The 17956-nt window shown below is 67.1% G+C and overlaps 1 protein-coding gene across 1 annotated transcript in view; it reads right to left on the bottom strand.

Moving 5' to 3' along the window:
* The window catches only part of RYR1 (ryanodine receptor 1), a 77557-nt gene that overhangs the window by 11035 nt on the left and 48566 nt on the right, over window positions 1–17956 (bottom strand). The window contains 24 exon segments of the mRNA XM_075134343.1: window positions 482–610; window positions 1547–1635; window positions 1957–2037; window positions 3825–3842; window positions 4848–4921; window positions 5197–5273; window positions 6052–6131; window positions 6254–6353; window positions 6437–6517; window positions 6713–6764; window positions 7486–7592; window positions 7678–7774; window positions 9639–9751; window positions 10660–10797; window positions 11474–11533; window positions 11640–11810; window positions 12960–12974; window positions 13777–13869; window positions 14004–14091; window positions 14499–14739; window positions 15391–15459; window positions 15462–15701; window positions 16536–16666; window positions 17639–17720. Of these exon segments, the coding sequence (XP_074990444.1) occupies window positions 482–610; window positions 1547–1635; window positions 1957–2037; window positions 3825–3842; window positions 4848–4921; window positions 5197–5273; window positions 6052–6131; window positions 6254–6353; window positions 6437–6517; window positions 6713–6764; window positions 7486–7592; window positions 7678–7774; window positions 9639–9751; window positions 10660–10797; window positions 11474–11533; window positions 11640–11810; window positions 12960–12974; window positions 13777–13869; window positions 14004–14091; window positions 14499–14739; window positions 15391–15459; window positions 15462–15701; window positions 16536–16666; window positions 17639–17720 (2426 nt within the window).

The following is a 17956-nucleotide window of genomic DNA, read 5'->3' as shown; positions in this document are numbered from 1 at the left end:
GACACCGGGGTCCTTGGGGACCTCCCAGGGTCATTGGGACCCCTTGGACACTGGGGTCCTTGGGGACCTCCTAAGGACATCGGGACCTCTGGGACACCAGGGTCCTTGGGGACCCCCAGGGTCATTGGGACCCCTTGGACACCGGGGTCCTTGGGGACCTCCCAGGGTCATTGGGACCCCTTGGACACTGGGGTCCTTGGGGACCTCCTAAGGACATCGGGACCTCTGGGACACCAGGGTCCTTGGGGACCCCCAGGGTCATTGGGACCCCTTGGACACTGGGGTCCTTGGGGACCCCCAGGACAACAGGACACCCAGGGACCTCGGGGTGCTTGGGGACCTGCCAGGGACGTGCAGGGACACCAGGATCCCCAGGCCACCCCAAGGATCTTGGACCACCACCCCCAGCCCCGTGGGGGGCTTTGGGGTCCATCCCACCTGGCTGTGTGTGGCGAGGGGCTGGGGGGCTCGGGGGGCTCACCTGGATGTACTCGGTCAGGCTGTTGAAGACCTGCTTGGCCACGGCCATGGCCTTGGAGAAGTTGCGCTTCCCCTGCTCGTCGATGACGTCCTTCCCCGAGTAGTACCAGTAGAAGTCGCTGATGGACTCCTGCCACCGGATGGGCACCGTCAGCGGCGGGGGGACGGGGACACGGGGACCACCGGCAGCCCAAGGACACGGGGACGGGGACGTGGGGGCCACCAGCAGCACGAGGACACAGGGACTGGGACACAGGGACCACCAGCAGCACGAGGACACAGGGACCAGCAGCAGCACGAGGACACAGGGATGGGGACATGGGGCCCACCAGCAGCATGAGGACATGGGGCTGGGGACATGGGGACCACCAGCAGCACGAGGACACAGGGACCACCAGCAGCACAGGGACATGGGGACAGGGACGTGAGGACCACCAGCAGCACAGGGACATGGGGACGGGGACGTGGGGGCCACCAGCAGCACAGGGACATGGGGACGGGGACGTGGGGGCCACCAGCAGCACAGGGACATGGGGATGGGGACGTGAGGACCACCAGCAGCACAGGGACATGGGGATGGGGACGTGAGGACCACCAGCAGCACAGGGACATGGGGATGGGGACGTGAGGATCACCAGCAGCACAGGGACATGGGGACGGGGACGTGGGAGCCACCAGCAGCACAGGGACATGGGGACGGGGACGTGGGGGCCACCAGCAGCACAGGGACATGGGGACGGGGACGTGGGGACCACCAGCAGCACAGGGACATGGGGACGGGGACGTGGGGGCCACCAGCAGCACAGGGACATGGGGACGGGGACGGGGGGGCCACCAGGAGCACAGGGATGGGGACAGGGGGTTGGTCGGGGACCCATGGTGGGACGTGGGACAGAGCAGGGCAAGGGGGCGCGGGTGAGGGACGGAGACCAGGGCTGTGGGTCAGGGCAGGTGGGTTGGGGCAGAACCATGGGTGTGGGTCAGGGACAGGGACTGGGGACGGGGTCCGGGCTGGGGGGCGCGGTGTGGGGCTGGGGGGGCCGTGGGTCGCCGTGGGGCCGGGTACCTGCAGGCGCAGCAGGTAGTCCACGGTGCAGATGATGATGTTGATGGTGGTCGTGTTCCCCGTCTGGGTGCGCAGGTAGTTCTGGAAGTCTGTGGGGAGGGGAACGGGGTGAGACCCCATAGCCCCCACGCCTGCCCCATAGCCCCCACGCCTGCCCCATAGCCCCCACGGCCACCCCATAGCCCCCACGGCCGCCCCATGGCCCCCACGGCCGCCCCATGGCCCCCACGGCCACCCCATAGCCCCCACGGCCACCCCATGGCCCCTCCTGCTCCACAGCTCCTTCTTCTGCCCCATGGTCCTCCAAAGCCCCTTCCCCACCCCAGAGTCCCCCAAAGCCACCTTGTGCCCCATAGCTGTGCCCCCGTGTCCCCGTGGCTGTGCCCCCATGTCCCCCCGTGTCCCCTCACCGTTGTTGTGCCCCTCGCACAGCAGCTGGAGCAGCCGGAAGAGATCCTGCGTGAACTCGTCGTCCGACATCACCTTCTCCCCTGGGGGGGACGGGGACGCGGTCACAGGGAGACAAAGGCAGGGTGACACGGGGCCACGGGCGGCCGAGGCCAGGCCACACCGGGGGGGGCCACAAGGTGACATCCCAGGGTGACATCCCTGGGTGCTGTGGGGACATGCTGTCCCCACGGCACGGGGACACCCCGGGGTGGCAATAGGGACATCCTGGGGCAGCATGGGGACATGCCAGGATGGCACAGGGACACCCCAGGGTGGCATAAGGACACCCCGGGGTGGCACAGGGACACCCCAGGGTGGCACAGGGACCTCCTGGGGCAGCATGGGGACATGCCAGGATGGCACAGGGACACCCCAGGGTGGCATAAGGACACCCCGGGGTGGCACAGGGACACCCCAGGGTGGCACAGGGACCTCTTGGGGCAGCATGGGGACATGCCAGGATGGCACAGGGACACCCCAGGGTGGCACAGGGACCTCCTGGGGCAGCATGGGGACATCCCAGGGTGGCACAGGGACACCCCAGGGTGGCACAGGGACCTCCTGGGGCAGCATGGGGACATGCCAGGATGGCACAGGGACACCCCAGGGTGGCATAAGGACACCCCGGGGTGGCACAGGGACCTCCTGGGGCAGCATGGGGACATGCCAGGGTGGCACAGGGACACCCCAGGGTGGCACAGGGACCTCCTGGGGCAGCATGGGGACATGCCAGGATGGCACAGGGACACCATGGGGGACACAGGGACACCCTGGGGTGACCCAGGGACACCCTGGCGCAGCACAGGGACACCCCGGGGTGGCAGGGGGTTAGCACGGGGAGGGGGCAGCAGGGCTGAGGGGTCAGGGAGAAGCGGGGACAGGCATGCTGCGGGGACACGGGGACATGCCGAGGTCCCGATCCTGCTCTGGGGACAGGGCACGGGGAGGCCACGCCGGAGCCACCCTCCTCCAGCAGCCCCAGCCCGGAGACCCTACAATAACACCCCCCAACCCTATAGACCCTACAATAACACTCCCCAATCCTATAGACCCTACAATAACACCCCCTGATCCTATAGACCCTACAATAACACCCCCCAAGCCTATAGACCCTACAATGACACTCCCCGATCCTATAGACCCTACAATAACACCCCTGATCCTATAGACCCTACAATAACACCCCCCAACCCTATAGACCCTACAATAACACCCCCCAGCCCTATAGACCCTACAATGACACTCCCCAATCCTATAGACCCTACAATAACACTCCCCGATCCTATAGACCCTACAAGAACACCCCCTGATCCTATAGACCCTACAATAACACTCCCCAACCCTATAGACCCTACAATAACACCCCCTGATCCTATAGACCCTACAATAACACCCCCCAAGCCTATAGACCCTACAATAACACTCCCCGATCCTATAGACCCTACAATAACACCCCTGATCCTATAGAACCTACAATAACACCCCCCAGCCCTATAGACCCTACAATAACACCCCCCAGCCCTATAGACCCTACAATGACACTCCCCAATCCTATAGACCCTACAATAACCCCTGCAGCCTGGTGACCCCGTCATAACACCCCATAGCCCTATAGGCCCTGCAATAGCACCCTATAGACCCTACGATAACCCCCCCCAGCCCTATAGAACCTACAGTAACAGCCCCCAAGCCCTATAGCCCCCCTGATACCCCCCAGCCCTATAAACCCTACGATACCCCCCAGCCCTATCGCCCCTATGACACCCTCCCAGCCCTATAGACTCTCTATACCCCCCAACCCTATAGCCCCTACGATAACGATATTTACCGTTCTCACGGCTGATGACTGTCACCGGGAGCCGGGATGGGGAGAGAAGGGGAGAGAGGAGGTGAGTGGGGTGGGGGGGCTGGGGGGCGTTAGGGCTTTGGGGGTCATTAGGGCTGGGGGGTCATTAGGGTTTGGGGGGTCATTAGAGGTTTGGGGGGGTCATTAGGGCTTTGGGCGGGTCATTAGGGCTTTGAGGGGTCATTAGGGGTTTGGGGGGTCATTAGGGTTTGGGGGGGTCATTAGGGCTGGGGAGTCATTAGGGGTTTGGGGGGTCATTAGGGTTTGGGGGGGTCATTAGGGCTGGGGGGTCATTAGGGGTTTGGGGGGTCATTAGGGGTTTGGGGGGGTCATTAGGGTTTGGGGGTCATTAGGGTTTGGGGAGGTCATTAAGGTTTGGGGGGGTCATTAGGGGTTTGGGCGATCATTAGGGTTTGGGGGGGTCATTAGGGTTTTGGGGGTCGTTAGGGTTGGGGGGGTCATTAGGGTTTGGGGGGTCATTAGCCCAGAGGAGCTATTAGGTGCCTAGGGGGTTATTGGGGCCCAGGGGGAGGTATTAGGGGTCAAGGGGGGGTGTTAGGGGCCCGGGGGGGGGTATTGGGGCTTGGGGGGGTGTTAAGGGCACTGAGGAGTATCAGGGCTATAGGGGGTATCAGGGCTATAGGGGGTATCAGGGCTATGGGGGGGCATCAGGGACCCGCGGGGGTAGGGCTGTAGGGGGTATTAGGGCTTTGGGGGGGGCATTAGGGCTATGGGGGGGCATCAGGGACCCGGGGGGGGGGTTAGGGCTGTAGGGGGTATCAGGGCTATAGGGGGTATCAGGGCTATAGGGGGTATTAGGGCTTTGGGGGGGGCATTAGGGCTTTTGGGGGGGGGCATTAGGAGCTCAGAGCCACATTAATAGCGGGGCTCGGGGGGAGCAGCACAGCGGGACGGGGGGTGCAGGACAGGGACCCCCCCCCCCCCCAAGGGACAGCAGCAATAGAGGGGGTCCCGGGGGTGCCCGGGCAGGGCCCCCCCACTCACTCGTCCCCTCCTCCGTCACCATGCCCAGCCCCTCCGCCTTGTTCTGCCGCTCGAAGGCGTTGAGGTCCAGGACGCTGCGGGGACACGGGGGGGTCAGGATGGGGCCCCCCAAAACCCTTCCAACACCCCCCCCGCCTGGACCCAATCCCGCCCTGGGGGTCCTGAAGCTCTTGGGGATCCCCCCACGGGGGACACCCCAACACCCTGAACCCCTGGGGCACCCACGAAGGGTCCCTGATGCCCAAGGGGGGGTCCCTATGTCTGTAGGGGGTCCCCAAGGCCCGTGGGGGACCCCGATGCCCATGTGGGGACCCCGATGCCCGCGGGGGGACCCCAGCCCGGGCGTCACCTGCAGGTCTGCATCAGGGCCTGGACGCTCTGGAAGAACCCGACCTCCCGCTTCTCCTTCAGGTAATCCAGCATTTTCTGGGGGGACACACGTGGACAGACGGACACGGCCACCGGCGCGGGGACACGGCCACCGGCGGGGACACGGCCACCGGCGGGGACACGGCCACCGGCGCGGGGACATGGCCACCGGCGCGGGGACACGGGTGCGGGGACACGGTGCGGGGACACGGACGTGCCCGTGGGCACTTGTGCAGATGAGCATGGACGGGTGGATGGACGCCTGGACACGCGGACGGACATGGGGACGTGTGCACGGACACACAGAGATGTGCATGGATGTATGGACACGTGGATGGATCTATGGACACGTGCATGGAAGTATGGACACATGCATGGATGTATGGACACGTGCACAGATGCATGGACACGTGCACAGATGTATGGACACGTGCATGGAAGTATGGACACATGCATGGATGCATGGACACGTGCATGGATGTCTGGACATGTGCATGGACACGTGCATGGACACACGGACACATGCATGGAAGTATGGACACGCACGGACACACGGACACGTGCATGGACGTGTGGACGTGTGCATGGACACACAGCGACATGCATGGACGCATGGACACGGGGACGGACGCGCAGCCCCGCGGGTGTGCAGACATGGCCGCAGACACAGACACGTGTGCAGACACACGGACACGCGGGGACGGGCACCTCCGTGCAGGCTCCCACGGCAACGACACAGCCCCGTGCACGGAGACGGGGACACGGGGACACACGGACACAGGGACGCACGGACACACGGACACGGGGACGCACGGACACACGGCCGCCCTCCTACCTGCTGCACCTCGGCGTTGCCCCCGTTGAGGATGGAGATGCCCAACTTGAGGGTGGAGGACACCATGTCTCCCCGCTCCCCTGCCAACGCCGCGCACCGTCACCACCGCCCCGTGCGAGGGGGGGTCGCACGAGGACCCTCCCGTGCGAGGGGGGGTCGCACGCGGACCCTCCCGTGCGAGGGGGGGCCCGCGGGGTCTCACCCTTGCAGGCGCTGATCATCTGCAGCACCATCTCGGCCGCCCCCCGCGTGTGCAGCCGGGCTTGCTGGTACAGCAGCTTCTGCTTCTCCATCTCCTTCTCCTGGGGGGGGCGTGGGGGGGGTCAGGGGGGCCGGGGGGGGGTCATAGGGGTGAGGCTGGGGCTCAGGGTGCCCCCGCACCCACCTCGAATGAGTCCTCGGCTTCTTCCTCCTCCTTCTCCTCTTCCTTCTTCTCCTCCTCCTCCCCTTCCTCGATGTGGCAGCTCTGGGGGGGGCGACACGATCCGGGGGGGTCCCTGGTTGAGCCCCCACCCCACCCCAGCACCATCCTGGGGGTCGCCCACAATCCCTGGGGAGCCCCCCCAAGCCCTGCAGCCCCCCCCCAAGCAGGGACAGGTCCCAGCCCTGGGGCTGGGTGGTTTGAGGGGGCACGGGGGGGGACACGGGGGGCAGGACCCACCTTGGCCATGATGCCAGCGTACGCCATGTACAAGTGATCCTTCTCCAACTTACTGCGGGGGGGGGGCACGGCTCAAAGGGGTGCACGGGACCCCCCCACGGGGGGACCCAGGCATCCGGGTGGTCCCCCAGAACCCCGCCCCGGGGGGACCCAGGGGTCCAGGTGCCCCCCACCCTCAACCCTGGGGAGCCCAAGGGGTCCGGGTGTCCCCCACCCTCACCCTGGGGGGACCCAGGGGTCCGGGTGCCCCCCACCCTCAACCCCAGGGAGACTCAGGGGTCCGGGTGCCCCCCACTCCAGGGGGACCCAGGGGTCCGGGTGCCCCCCACCCTCACCCTGGGGAGACCAAGTGGTCTGGGTGCCCCCCATCCCAGGGGGACCCAGGGGTCCGGGTGCCCCCCACTCTCACGCTGGGGGGACCCAGGGGTCTGGGTGCCCCCCACTCTCACCCTGGGGGGACCCAGGGGTCCGGGTGCCCCCCACTCCAGGGGGACCCAGGGATCCGGGTGCCCCCCACCCTCACCCTGGGGGGACCCAGGGGTCCGGGTGCCCCCCACCCCAGGGGGACCCAGGGGTCCGGGTGCCCCCCACTCTCACGCTGGGGAGACCCAGGGGTCCGGGTGCCTCCCACCCCGGGGGGACCCAGGGGTCCGGGTGCCCCCCACCCCAGGGGGACCCAGGAGTTCGGGTGCCCCCCACCCTCACCCTGGGGGGACCCAGGGGTCCGGGTGCCCCCCACCCTGGGGGGACCCAGGGGTCCGGGTGCCCCCCACCTCTTCTCAGTCAGCGCCGTCCGGCTGAAGTGCAGGATGAGCTGGTGCAGGGGGTCCGGCTTCTTATCCCGCTCCTCTTCCTCCTCCTCCTCTTCCTCTCCCGATTTCTACCTCGGCCACCACGGCAGGGCTCAGCGGGGGGGGTCCCGAGCCAGTGACCCCCCCCCGGCCGGGCAGACCCCCCCGGCTCACCGAGAGGTCGTCGATCATGCGGTCCTCGAAGGGATGCTCCTCGGGCACCAGCCAGGAGAGCTTGTACGCCTCCAGGAACATGTTACAGGCCCGGTGCCTGGGGGGCGGGGGGTGACAGCGGCGGGGGGGCCCGCACCCCGGGAGAAGGGGGGGGGGGCAGGGGCTGCACCCAGCGGGCAGCCGGTTGTCCCCAGGGGCTCCCAGAGGCTCCCAAGGGGCTCCCAGTTACCCCCAGAACGGTTCTGGGTTGCCCTTGGGGGCTCCCAGTTACCCCCAGTTGTCCCCAGGGGCTCCCAGAGGCTCCCAAGGGCTTCCCAGTTACCCCCAGTTGTCCCCAGGGGTTCCCAGAGGCTCTCAGGGGGTTCCCAGTTACCCCCAGAACGGTTCTGGGTTGCCCTTGGGGGCTCCCAGTTACCCCCAGTTGTCCCCAGGGGCTCCCAGAGGCTCCCAAGGGGTTCCCAGTTACCCCCAGAATGGTTCTGGGTTGCCCTTGGGGGCTCCCAGTTACCCCCAGTTGTCCCCAGCGGCTCCCAGAGGCTCCCAAGGGCTTCCCAGTTACCCCCAGATGTCCCCAGGGGCTCCCAGAGGCTCCCAAGGGCTTCCCAGTTACCCCCAGTTGTCCCCAGGGGCTCCCAAGGGGTTCCCAGTTACCCCCAGAACGGTTCTGGGTTGCCCTTGGGGGCTCCCAGTTACCCCCAGTTGTCCCCAGGGGCTCCCAGAGGCTCCCAAGGGCTTCCCAGTTACCCCCAGAATGGTTCTGGGTTGCCCTTGGGGGCTCCCAGTTACCCCCAGTTGTCCCCAGCGGCTCCCAGAGGCTCCCAAGGGCTTCCCAGTTACCCCCAGATGTCCCCAGGGGCTCCCAGAGGCTCCCAAGGGCTTCCCAGTTACCCCCAGTTGTCCCCAGGGGCTCCCAGAGGCTCCCAAGGGCTTCCCAGTTACCCCTAGTTGTCCCCAGGGGCTCCCAAGGGCTTCCCAGTTACCCCCAGAACGGTTCTGGGTTGCCCTTGGGGGCTCCCAGTTACCCCCAGTTGTCCCCAGGGGCTCCCAGAGGCTCCCAAGGGCTTCCCAGTTACCCCCAGATGTCCCCAGGGGCTCCCAGAGGCTCCCAAGGGCTTCCCAGTTACCCCCAGAATGGTTCTGGGTTGCCCTTGGGGGCTCCCAGTTACCCCCAGTTGTCCCCAGGGGCTCCCAGAGGCTCCCAAGGGCTTCCCAGTTACCCCCAGATGTCCCCAGGGGCTCCCAGAGGCTCCCAAGGGCTTCCCAGTTACCCCCAGTTGTCCCCAGGGGCTCCCAGAGGCTCCCAAGGGCTTCCCAGTTACCCCCAGAACGGTTCTGGGTTGCCCTTGGGGGCTCCCAGTTACCTCCAGTTGTCCCCAGGGGTTCCCAGAGGCTCTCAGGGGGTTCCCAGTTACCCCCAGTTGTCCCCAGGGGTTCCCAGAGGCTCTCAAAGGATTCCCAGTTACCCCCAGTTGTTCCCAGAAGGGTTCTGGGTTGCCCTCAGAGGCTCCCAGTTACCCCCAGTTGTCCCCAGGGGCTCCCAGAGGCTCCCAAGGGGTTCCCAGTTATCCCCAGTTGTCCCCAGAGGGGTTCTTGGTCGCCCTCGGGGATTCCCAGTTACCCCAGCTGCCCCCAGCACAGTTCTTGGTTGCCCTCAGCAGTTCCCGGTTACCCCCAGTCATCCCCAGAAGGGTTCTGGGTTGCTCTCGGGGATTCCCAGTTACCCCCAGTTGCCCCCAGCACAGTTCTCGGTTGCCCTCAGGGCTTCCCAGTTGCTCCCAGCAGCTCTCAGTTGCCCCCAGGAGCTCCCCAGTTGCCTCCACAAGGCTCTGGGACATTCCCAGTTGCCCCTAAGGGGCTCCTGCTTGCCCCCAGGGGCTTCCCAGTCGCCCCCAGGGGGGTCTCAGGGGGTTCAGAGCGCCCCCTCGCAGCTCCCAGTCCCTCCCAGTCCCCCCAGTGCCCACCTGGGCAGGTTGTAGAGGGGCGTCATGCGGAAGCAGGCGACCACGGCGCGGCGGCGCTGCTTGGACAGCAGCTTGTGCCACACCGCCTTCTTGGACTTGTAGGGGTGCTCCATCTGGGGGGGCGTCACCTGGGCACCCCGCACCCCCGCAGCACCCCCGCAGCACCCCAGGGACCCCCACACCCCCACAGCACCCCAGGGACCCCCCCAGAGCATCCCAGGGACCCCCCATGGCACCCCTCGAGCACACCATGCCCCCCCCCCAGACTCTTGAGAACCCCAGGGACCCCCCAGGGATCCCTAAAGTACCTCGGCACCCCCCAGAGCCCCCCGAGACCCCCAGGACCCCGACCCGCTCAAGGCCACAGGGCATGGCCAATATCCCCTGCACCCCAGGGACTCCCCGGACCTCCCCGGAGCACCCCAGGAGCATCTGGGGACCCCCCAGGACCCCCAACCTGCTGGAGGTGGTAGAGCATGGCCAACACCTCCTGCACCCCAGGGACCCCCCAGACCCCCCTGGACCCCCGACCTGCTCGAGGTGGTAGAGCACGGCCAACACCTCCTGCACCCCAGGGACCCCCCAGACCCCCCCGACCCCCGACCTGTTCGAGGTGGTAGAGCACGGCCGACACCTCCTGCACCCCAGGGACCCCCCAAGACCCCCCAGGACCCCCTGGACCCCCGACCTGCTCGAGGTGGTAGAGCACGGCCGACACCTCCTGCACCCCAGGGACCCCCCAGACCCCCCAGGACCCCCCCGACCCCCGACCTGCTCGAGGTGGTAGAGCACGGCCGACACCTCCTGCACCCCAGGGACCCCCCAGACCCCCCAGGACCCCCCGGACCCCCGACCTGCTCGAGGTGGTAGAGCACGGCCGACACCTCCTGCACCCCAGGGACCCCCCAGACCCCCCAGGACCCCCCCGACCCCCGACCTGCTCGAGGTGGTAGAGCACGGCCGACACCTCCTGCACCCCAGGGACCCCCCAGGACCCCCCAGGACCCCCCGGACCCCCGACCTGCTCGAGGTGGTAGAGCACGGCCGACACCTCCTGCACCCTCCGGACGATCTTCTCGGGGCTGTCGGAGTCCTCGGCCTTGCCGGCCATCTCGCGGTACAGGGCCATCTGCCACCGCACGGAGGAGTTGTTCTCGCACTGGGGACATGGGGGACACGGTGACCACGGGGACGTGGTGGCCCACATGGGGACCACAGAGATACAGGCACCGTGATGACCATGGGGACCACGGGGATGCAGGCACTACGATGACCATGGGGACGTGGGGACCACAGGGACCATGGGGGGACCACAGGGACCATAGGGGGACATGAGGATAGAGGCACCACCATGACCATGGGGACATGGTGGGGGACATGGGGACCATGGGGATACAAGCACCGTGATGACCGTGGGGACCACAGGGACCATGGGAGGACCACAGGGACCATGGGGGTACAGGCACCACAGCGACTGTGGGGACATGGGGACCATGGGGACATGGTGGGGCACATGGGGACCATGGGGATACAGGCACTACGATGATCATGGGGACATGGGGACCACAGGGACCACGGGAGGACATGGGGACCACAGGGGTACAGGCACCACAGTGACTATGGGGACATGGGGACCATGGGGACATGGTGGAGCACATGGGGACCATAGGGATACAGGCACCGTGGGGACATGGAGACCATGAGGACACAGTGGGGACCATGAGGACCACAGGCACCATGATGACCATGGGGACATGGGGACCACAGGAACCACAGAGACATGGTGGGGCACATGGGGACCGTGGGGGGGACACGGTGGGGACAGGCCACCTCACCTTGCCCTGCAGGTGCAGGTTGTTGTTGAGGTACTCCCGCACCTCCTCGTCCGTGTCCTTCTGCAGGGGGGGGGACAGGACAGGGCCACGTCAGGGACTGTCCCCGGTCCCAGGGGCTGTCCCCAACCCCAGGGGCTGTCCCCAACCCCACCGCCCCCCCACCCACCAGGGCGTAGCGGCCCTTGGCCTGGGTGATGAGCTCCTGGTCGGTGGGTGAGCACATGTTGAGGCCGATGGGCAGCATCTTCTTCAGGGTGGCGACGATGAGGGAGGTGTGGACCGAGTACCGGTCCCCTCGGCGCTTCTTCTTCGTCCGCTCCTGCTCCGAGCCACCCGCCTGCGGGGACAGGGACCGGGGCGTCAGGGCCACCACCCCAGGCCAGAGGGGCATGGGGGTGTCAGGGACAGGACCCCGATGTCACAGGGATGGGGACATCAGCCGCAGGACCCCCATGCCATAAGGATGAGGGGCATCAACACCAGGACCCCCATGCCACAGGGATGGGGACACCAGTGTCCCCCATAAGGATGGGGACATCAGTCTTGGGACCCCCATGCCACAGGGCTGGGGACATCAACACCAGGACCCCTGTACCACAGGGACTGAGGACATCAGGGCCAGGACCCCGGTGCCACACAGCTCCAGAGGTCCCAGATGTGGTCCTGTGGGGCAGGACCCCAGGATGCCCTTGGGGGTCCCAGCCATGGTGGCACCACAGAGCAGGACCCTGGAGGGGTCTTGGGGGTCTCAGCCATGGTGGCACCACAGAGCAGGACCCTGGAGGGGTCTTGGGGGTCTCAGCCGTGGCGGCCCCACAGAGCAGGACCCTGGAGGGGTCTTGGGGATCCCAGCCATGGTGGCCCCACAGAGCAGGACCCTGGAGGGGTCTTGGGGATCCCAGCCATGGTGGCCCCACAGAGCAGGACCCTGGAGGGGTCTTGGGGGTCTCAGCCACGGTGGCACCACAGAGCAGGACCCTGGAGGGGTCTTGGGGGTCTCAGCCATGGTGGCACCACAGAGCAGGACCCTGGAGGGGTCTTGGGGGTCTCAGCCACGGTGGCACCACAGAGCAGGACCCTGGAGGGGTCTTGGGGGTCTCAGCCATGGTGGCACCACAGAGCAGGACCCTGGAGGGGTCTTGGGGGTCTCAGCCGTGGTGGCACCACAGAGCAGGACCCTGGAGGGGTCTTGGGGATCTCAGCCACGGTGGCACCACAGAGCAGGACCCTGGAGGGGTCTTGGGGGTCTCAGCCATGGTGGCACCACAGAGCAGGACCCTGGAGGGGTCTTGGGGGTCTCAGCCATGGTGGCACCACAGAGCAGGACCCTGGAGGGGTCTTGGGGGTCTCAGCCATGGTGGCACCACAGAGCAGGACCCTGGAGGGGTCTTGGGGATCCCAGCCATGGTGGCCCCGAGGGGCAGGACCCCAGGGCGAGGGCTGGGGTCCCTGGGGCCCCCTCCCCACACAGCGTGGCCCCGCTAACCTGGCCATCTCCGGACTAGGTGCCAGCACCCGCAGCCAAGGGCAGGAGAGAAGAGACAGTGTTAGGTCCCCGTCCCCATGTCCCTGGGGGCAGACGCGGGGGGCTTGGGGGCCCGGGGAGGGACGGCGACCGCTGGATGAGGGGGGTGGGGGGCAGCAGGGGGGTGGGGAGCAGCGGGTGGGGCAGGAGGGATGGAGATACCTGAGTTTGGGGGGGATTGGGGGGGCTGGGGGTACCAGGTGGATTGGGAGAGGTTGGGGGTACCAGGTGGGTTGGGAGGGATGGAGATGCCTGGGGCTTGGGTGGGTTTGGGGGTACCAGGTGGGTTTTGGGGTGATTTAGGGGTACCAGGTGGGTTGGGAGGGGTGGAGATGCCTGGGTTTGGGGGGGCTTTGGGGGGAGTTGGAGGTCCCAGGTGGGTTTGGGGGTGGTTTAGGGGTACCAGGTGGGTTGGGAGGGGTGGAGATGCCTGGGCTTGGGTGGGTTTGGGGGTACCAGGTGGGGTTGGGGTGGTTTAGGGGTACCAGGGGTGCTGGGGGTACCAGGGAGGTTGGGAAGGATGGAGATACCTGGGCTTGGGTGGGTTTGGGGGTGCCAGGTGGGGCTTGGGGTGGTTTAGGGGTACCAGGGAGGTTGGGAGGGATGGAGACCCCTGCACAAGCTGGGGGTTGGGGTGCCAGGCAGACTTGGGGAGGGGTGGACACCCCCCATCCATGGGATTGGGGTGCCAGGCAGGCAGGGGGTGCAGGATGAAGGGGTTTGGGGGTGCCAGGCAGGAGGTCGGGGTGCAGCCGGGGGGGTGCGTTCCCCCCCCCACCTTGGCCATCTTGCTCTTGCTGTCGGCGGTGAGGAAGGACATGTTGTTGATCTCGTTCTGCACCACGAAGTTCTGCTCCTCACGCTTGAAGTTCTGCCGGGGTGGGGGACACAGGGGGCTGAGTGACCCCTGGCCTGGGACCCCCCGAGGCCCTCTGTACCCCCCAGCCCCTCCATGCCCCACTGTCCCCCGGGTCCCCCCCCACGTCCCCAGTGCCCCCCACTCACATGGGACTTGGACCAGTAGATGAAGACCTCCCCGACCATGCGGAACAGCTCCTCCGCATCCTCGTTGGGCTCCGTCAGCCACTTGGCCCTGCCGGTCCCAGGGCCACCATCAGTGGGTGCCCGTGGCCACCACCAGTGAGTCCCCAGGGTCACCATCAGGGGATGGCCATGGCCACCACCAGTGGGTCTCCGTGGCCACCATCAGGCGATGGCCATGGCCACCAGCAGTGGGTCCCCATGGCCACCATCAGTGTGTCCCCATGGCCACCATCAGGGGATGGCCATGGCCACCACCAGTGGGTCTCCGTGGCCACCATCAGGCGATGGCCATGGCCACCAGCAGTGGGTCCCCATGGCCACCATCAGGGGATGGCCATGCCCCCCAGTTTTGCCCCACACCTTCTCCTTGGCTCCGCCACGGGTGGCCTGTGGTCCCCAAGGGATGCTCCTCAGCATCCTCGCGTCCCCACGGCCACGTCCCCCGTCCCCGCTCACCGGCTGTTGTCCACGTAGCGGATGAGCAGGGGGTAGAGCGCGTAGAGGTCGCGGCAGAGGACGGAGAACTCGTCGCGGATGAGCAGCTCGGCGTCCTCCCCCTCCGCCTTGGCCTCCATGCGGAGCTGCTCCTCCTCGGCCACCACCTTGCTCGCCCGCTTCTTCAGCTTCTCCATGGTGGGGATGAAGTGGGAGCGCAGCAGCTCCGGCTTCGCCTTGCTGACGATGGGCTGGGCGAACACTGCGGGGACGGGGACGGGGGGCTGCAGCCCGGGGACACCCGCACCTCTCCGGGACCACCCATGGCCACCACCACCATCCCTAGTACCTGCCCAGGGCATCCAGCACCTCCCTGGGACCACCCATGGCCATTAGCACCATCCCTGGGACCACCCATGGCCATTAGAACCTCCCTAGGACACACCCAGAGCCACCAGCATCATCTGTGGGACCACCCAGGGCCACCAGCACCTCCCTGGGACCACTTATAGCCACCAGCACCATCCTTGGGACAAACCTAAGGCCACCAGCATCATCAATGGGACCACCCAGGGCCACCAGCACCTTTCTGGGACTACCCAGGGCCACCAGCATTATCTGTGGGACCATCCAGGGCCACCAGCACCTCTCCGGGACCTACCCAGGGCCACCAGCATCATCTGTAGGACCACCCAGGGCCACCAGCACCTCCCTGGGACCACCTATGGCCACCAGCACCATCCTTGGGACCACCCAGGGCCACCAGCATCATCCCAAGAACCTGCCCAGGGCCACCAGCACCTCCCTGGGACCTACCCAGGGCCACCAACATCATCCCTGGGACCTACCCAGGGCCCCCAGTGCCATCCTGGGACCACTTAGGGCCACCGTCCACAGCCCCTCACCCACCTGCCAGGCGCTTCATCCAGGAGGCCTCGTCGATGCCCAGGTTGTTGACCACGATGCGGAGGATGTTGCCCAGGAGGGCGTTGAGGTGCTGGCCGGTGACCGCGGTGGCCCAGGGTCCCTGGGGCAGGGTGTCGGGGCCGCGCTCCCACCACCGGGGCAGGTAGTTGCAGAGCATGGGGAGGGTCACCTCGATGACGTGGGGCATCTCGGTGTAGCGGGCCCCCGACTCCGCCAGCCCCCCGATGTCCCGCATCAGCCGCTCCAGGTCGGGGATGTCGGGGCACATCTCCTCCACCCGGCTGGGGAGCCCCAGGACTGCGGGGACACGGGGATGGCACCGGGTGGGGGGGCACCCCACGGTGAGGGGGCACCCACGGCAAGGGGATGGGAGGACCCCAAAGCAGGGAGAACTGGGGGGGGGGCAATGGGGACGTGGCAGTGCCCCAAAGGTGGGGGCGAGGGAGGGGTCGTGGGGACGAGGGGGTGTCCCGGTGTTGGGGTGCATCAGGACACCCCGAAGCTGGGGAGATTTGGGGGTATCAGGGTGCCCCAGAGCTGCTGGGGACAAGTGAGAGGGACAACGGAGACGTGGGGGGACCCCAAAGTGGGGACAAGTGAGAGGGACATTGGAGACGTGGGGGGACCCCAAAGTGGGGACAAGTGAGAGGGACATTGGAGACGTGGGGGGACCCCAAAGAGTGGACAAGTGAGAGGGACATTGGAGACGTGGGGGGACCCCAAAGAGTGGACAAGTGAGAGGGACATTGGAGACGTGGGGGGACCCCAAAGTGGGGACAAGCGAGAGGGACATCGGAGATGTGGGGGACCCCAAAGGGGGGACCCCAAAGTGGGGACAAGCGAGAGGGACAACGGAGACGTGGGGGACCCCAAGCCCAGGGCCATTGGGGGGCATCAGGGTGCCCCAAAGGTGGAGGTAAGAGGGACCATGGGGCACCCTAAAGCTGGAGCCATTGTGGGGGGCACTGGGGGTGCCCCAAAGCTGGGGACACAGAGAGGCATCGGGATTGGGGGGTGCCACGAAGCGGGGGACAAACAGGGCTCATCCCGGGGGGTGTGTGACAGGGCAGCCCCCGGGACATGGGGACACGCGGGGGACGCGGGGGGCGCGGGGGGCCCCGTCCCACTCACTGGCCCGCTCGCGGGGGGACTTGGTGCTGTAGACGGAGCAGGGGTTGAACTCGTTGAGCTGCGGCTCCAGGAAGGCCACGGGCATGGCGGCGGCCAGGCGGGCCAGGCACTCCCCCAGCGCCGGGCGCTGCCTGCGGGCACAGGGGCGCGGGCTCACCCCCACCCCGTGGCACCCCACGGGCACGGGCACCCCACAGTCTGCAGGGAGTGGGGTGCCACAGGCATGGGCACCCCACGGGCGTGGGCATCGCGTGGGCACCCCAGATCCATGGGCATCCCATGGGCACCCCACGGGCATAGGTACCCCAGGGCCACCCCATGGGCCACCCCATGGGCACCCCAGATCCATGGGCACCCCACGGGCATAGGTACCCCAGGGCCACCCCATGGGCCACCCCATGGGCACCCCAGATCCATGGGCACCCCACAGGCATAGGTACCCCAGGGCCACCCCAGGGGCACCCCAGATCCATGGGCACCCCAGATTCATGGGCACCCCACAGGCATAGGTACCCCAGGGCCACCCCATAAGCACCTCAGATCCAAAGGCATCCCACGGGTCACCCCATGGGCACCCCGGATCCATGGGCACCCCACAGGAATAGGTACCCCAGGGTCACCCCATAAGCACCCCAAATCCACGGGCACTCCACGGGCCACCCCATAAGCACCCCAGATCCACGGGCACCCCAGAGACCACCCCATGGGCACCCCAGATCCACGGGCACCCCAGATCCACAGGCACCCCAAGGACCACCCCATGGGCACCCCAGATCCACGGGCACCCCAGATCCACAGGCACCCCAGAGACCACCCCATGGGCACCCCAGATCCACGGGCACCCCAGATCCACAGGCACCCCAAGGACCACCCCATGGGCACCCCAGATCCACAGGCACCCCAGAGACCACCCCATGGGCACCCCGGATCCACGGGCACCCCAGAGACCACCCCATGGGCACCCCGCAGGAATAGGCACCCCAGGGCCACCCCAGAGCCATGGGTCCCCCATGGGCATCCCCAAGCCACGGGCACCCCCAGGGACACGGGCACCCCGCAAGCACCCCCAGCTCTGCAGGCAGAGGGGTTCGGGGGCCCCCCACCTCTCCACGTAGGGGTTCCTGGTGGTGCCCAGCGAGTAGATGCTGCACAGGATGCGGTAGCAGGAGACCTGGACGTCATCGACTGCGGGGACGGGGGACGGTCAGGGCCACGGTGTCCCCGACACCCAGGGGGTCCCTGCACCCCCCAAACTGCCCCAGCGCCCCCAGCTGGCCCCAGCCCCCCCCAGCCCTTGTCCCCAGAGCGTCCCCCGGTCCCCAGTCTCCCATCTCCCAAGCGTCCCCCATGCCTGCCACCTTCCCATCAACGTGCTGTCCTGTCCCCAGAGTGTCCCCTTGTCCCCATGTCCCACCTCCCTC

This window comes from Calonectris borealis, chromosome 32 (genome assembly GCF_964195595.1).
Source record: "Calonectris borealis chromosome 32, bCalBor7.hap1.2, whole genome shotgun sequence".
Lineage (NCBI taxonomy): Eukaryota > Metazoa > Chordata > Aves > Procellariiformes > Procellariidae > Calonectris > Calonectris borealis.
This window is presented reverse-complemented; position numbering and strand designations above follow the sequence as displayed.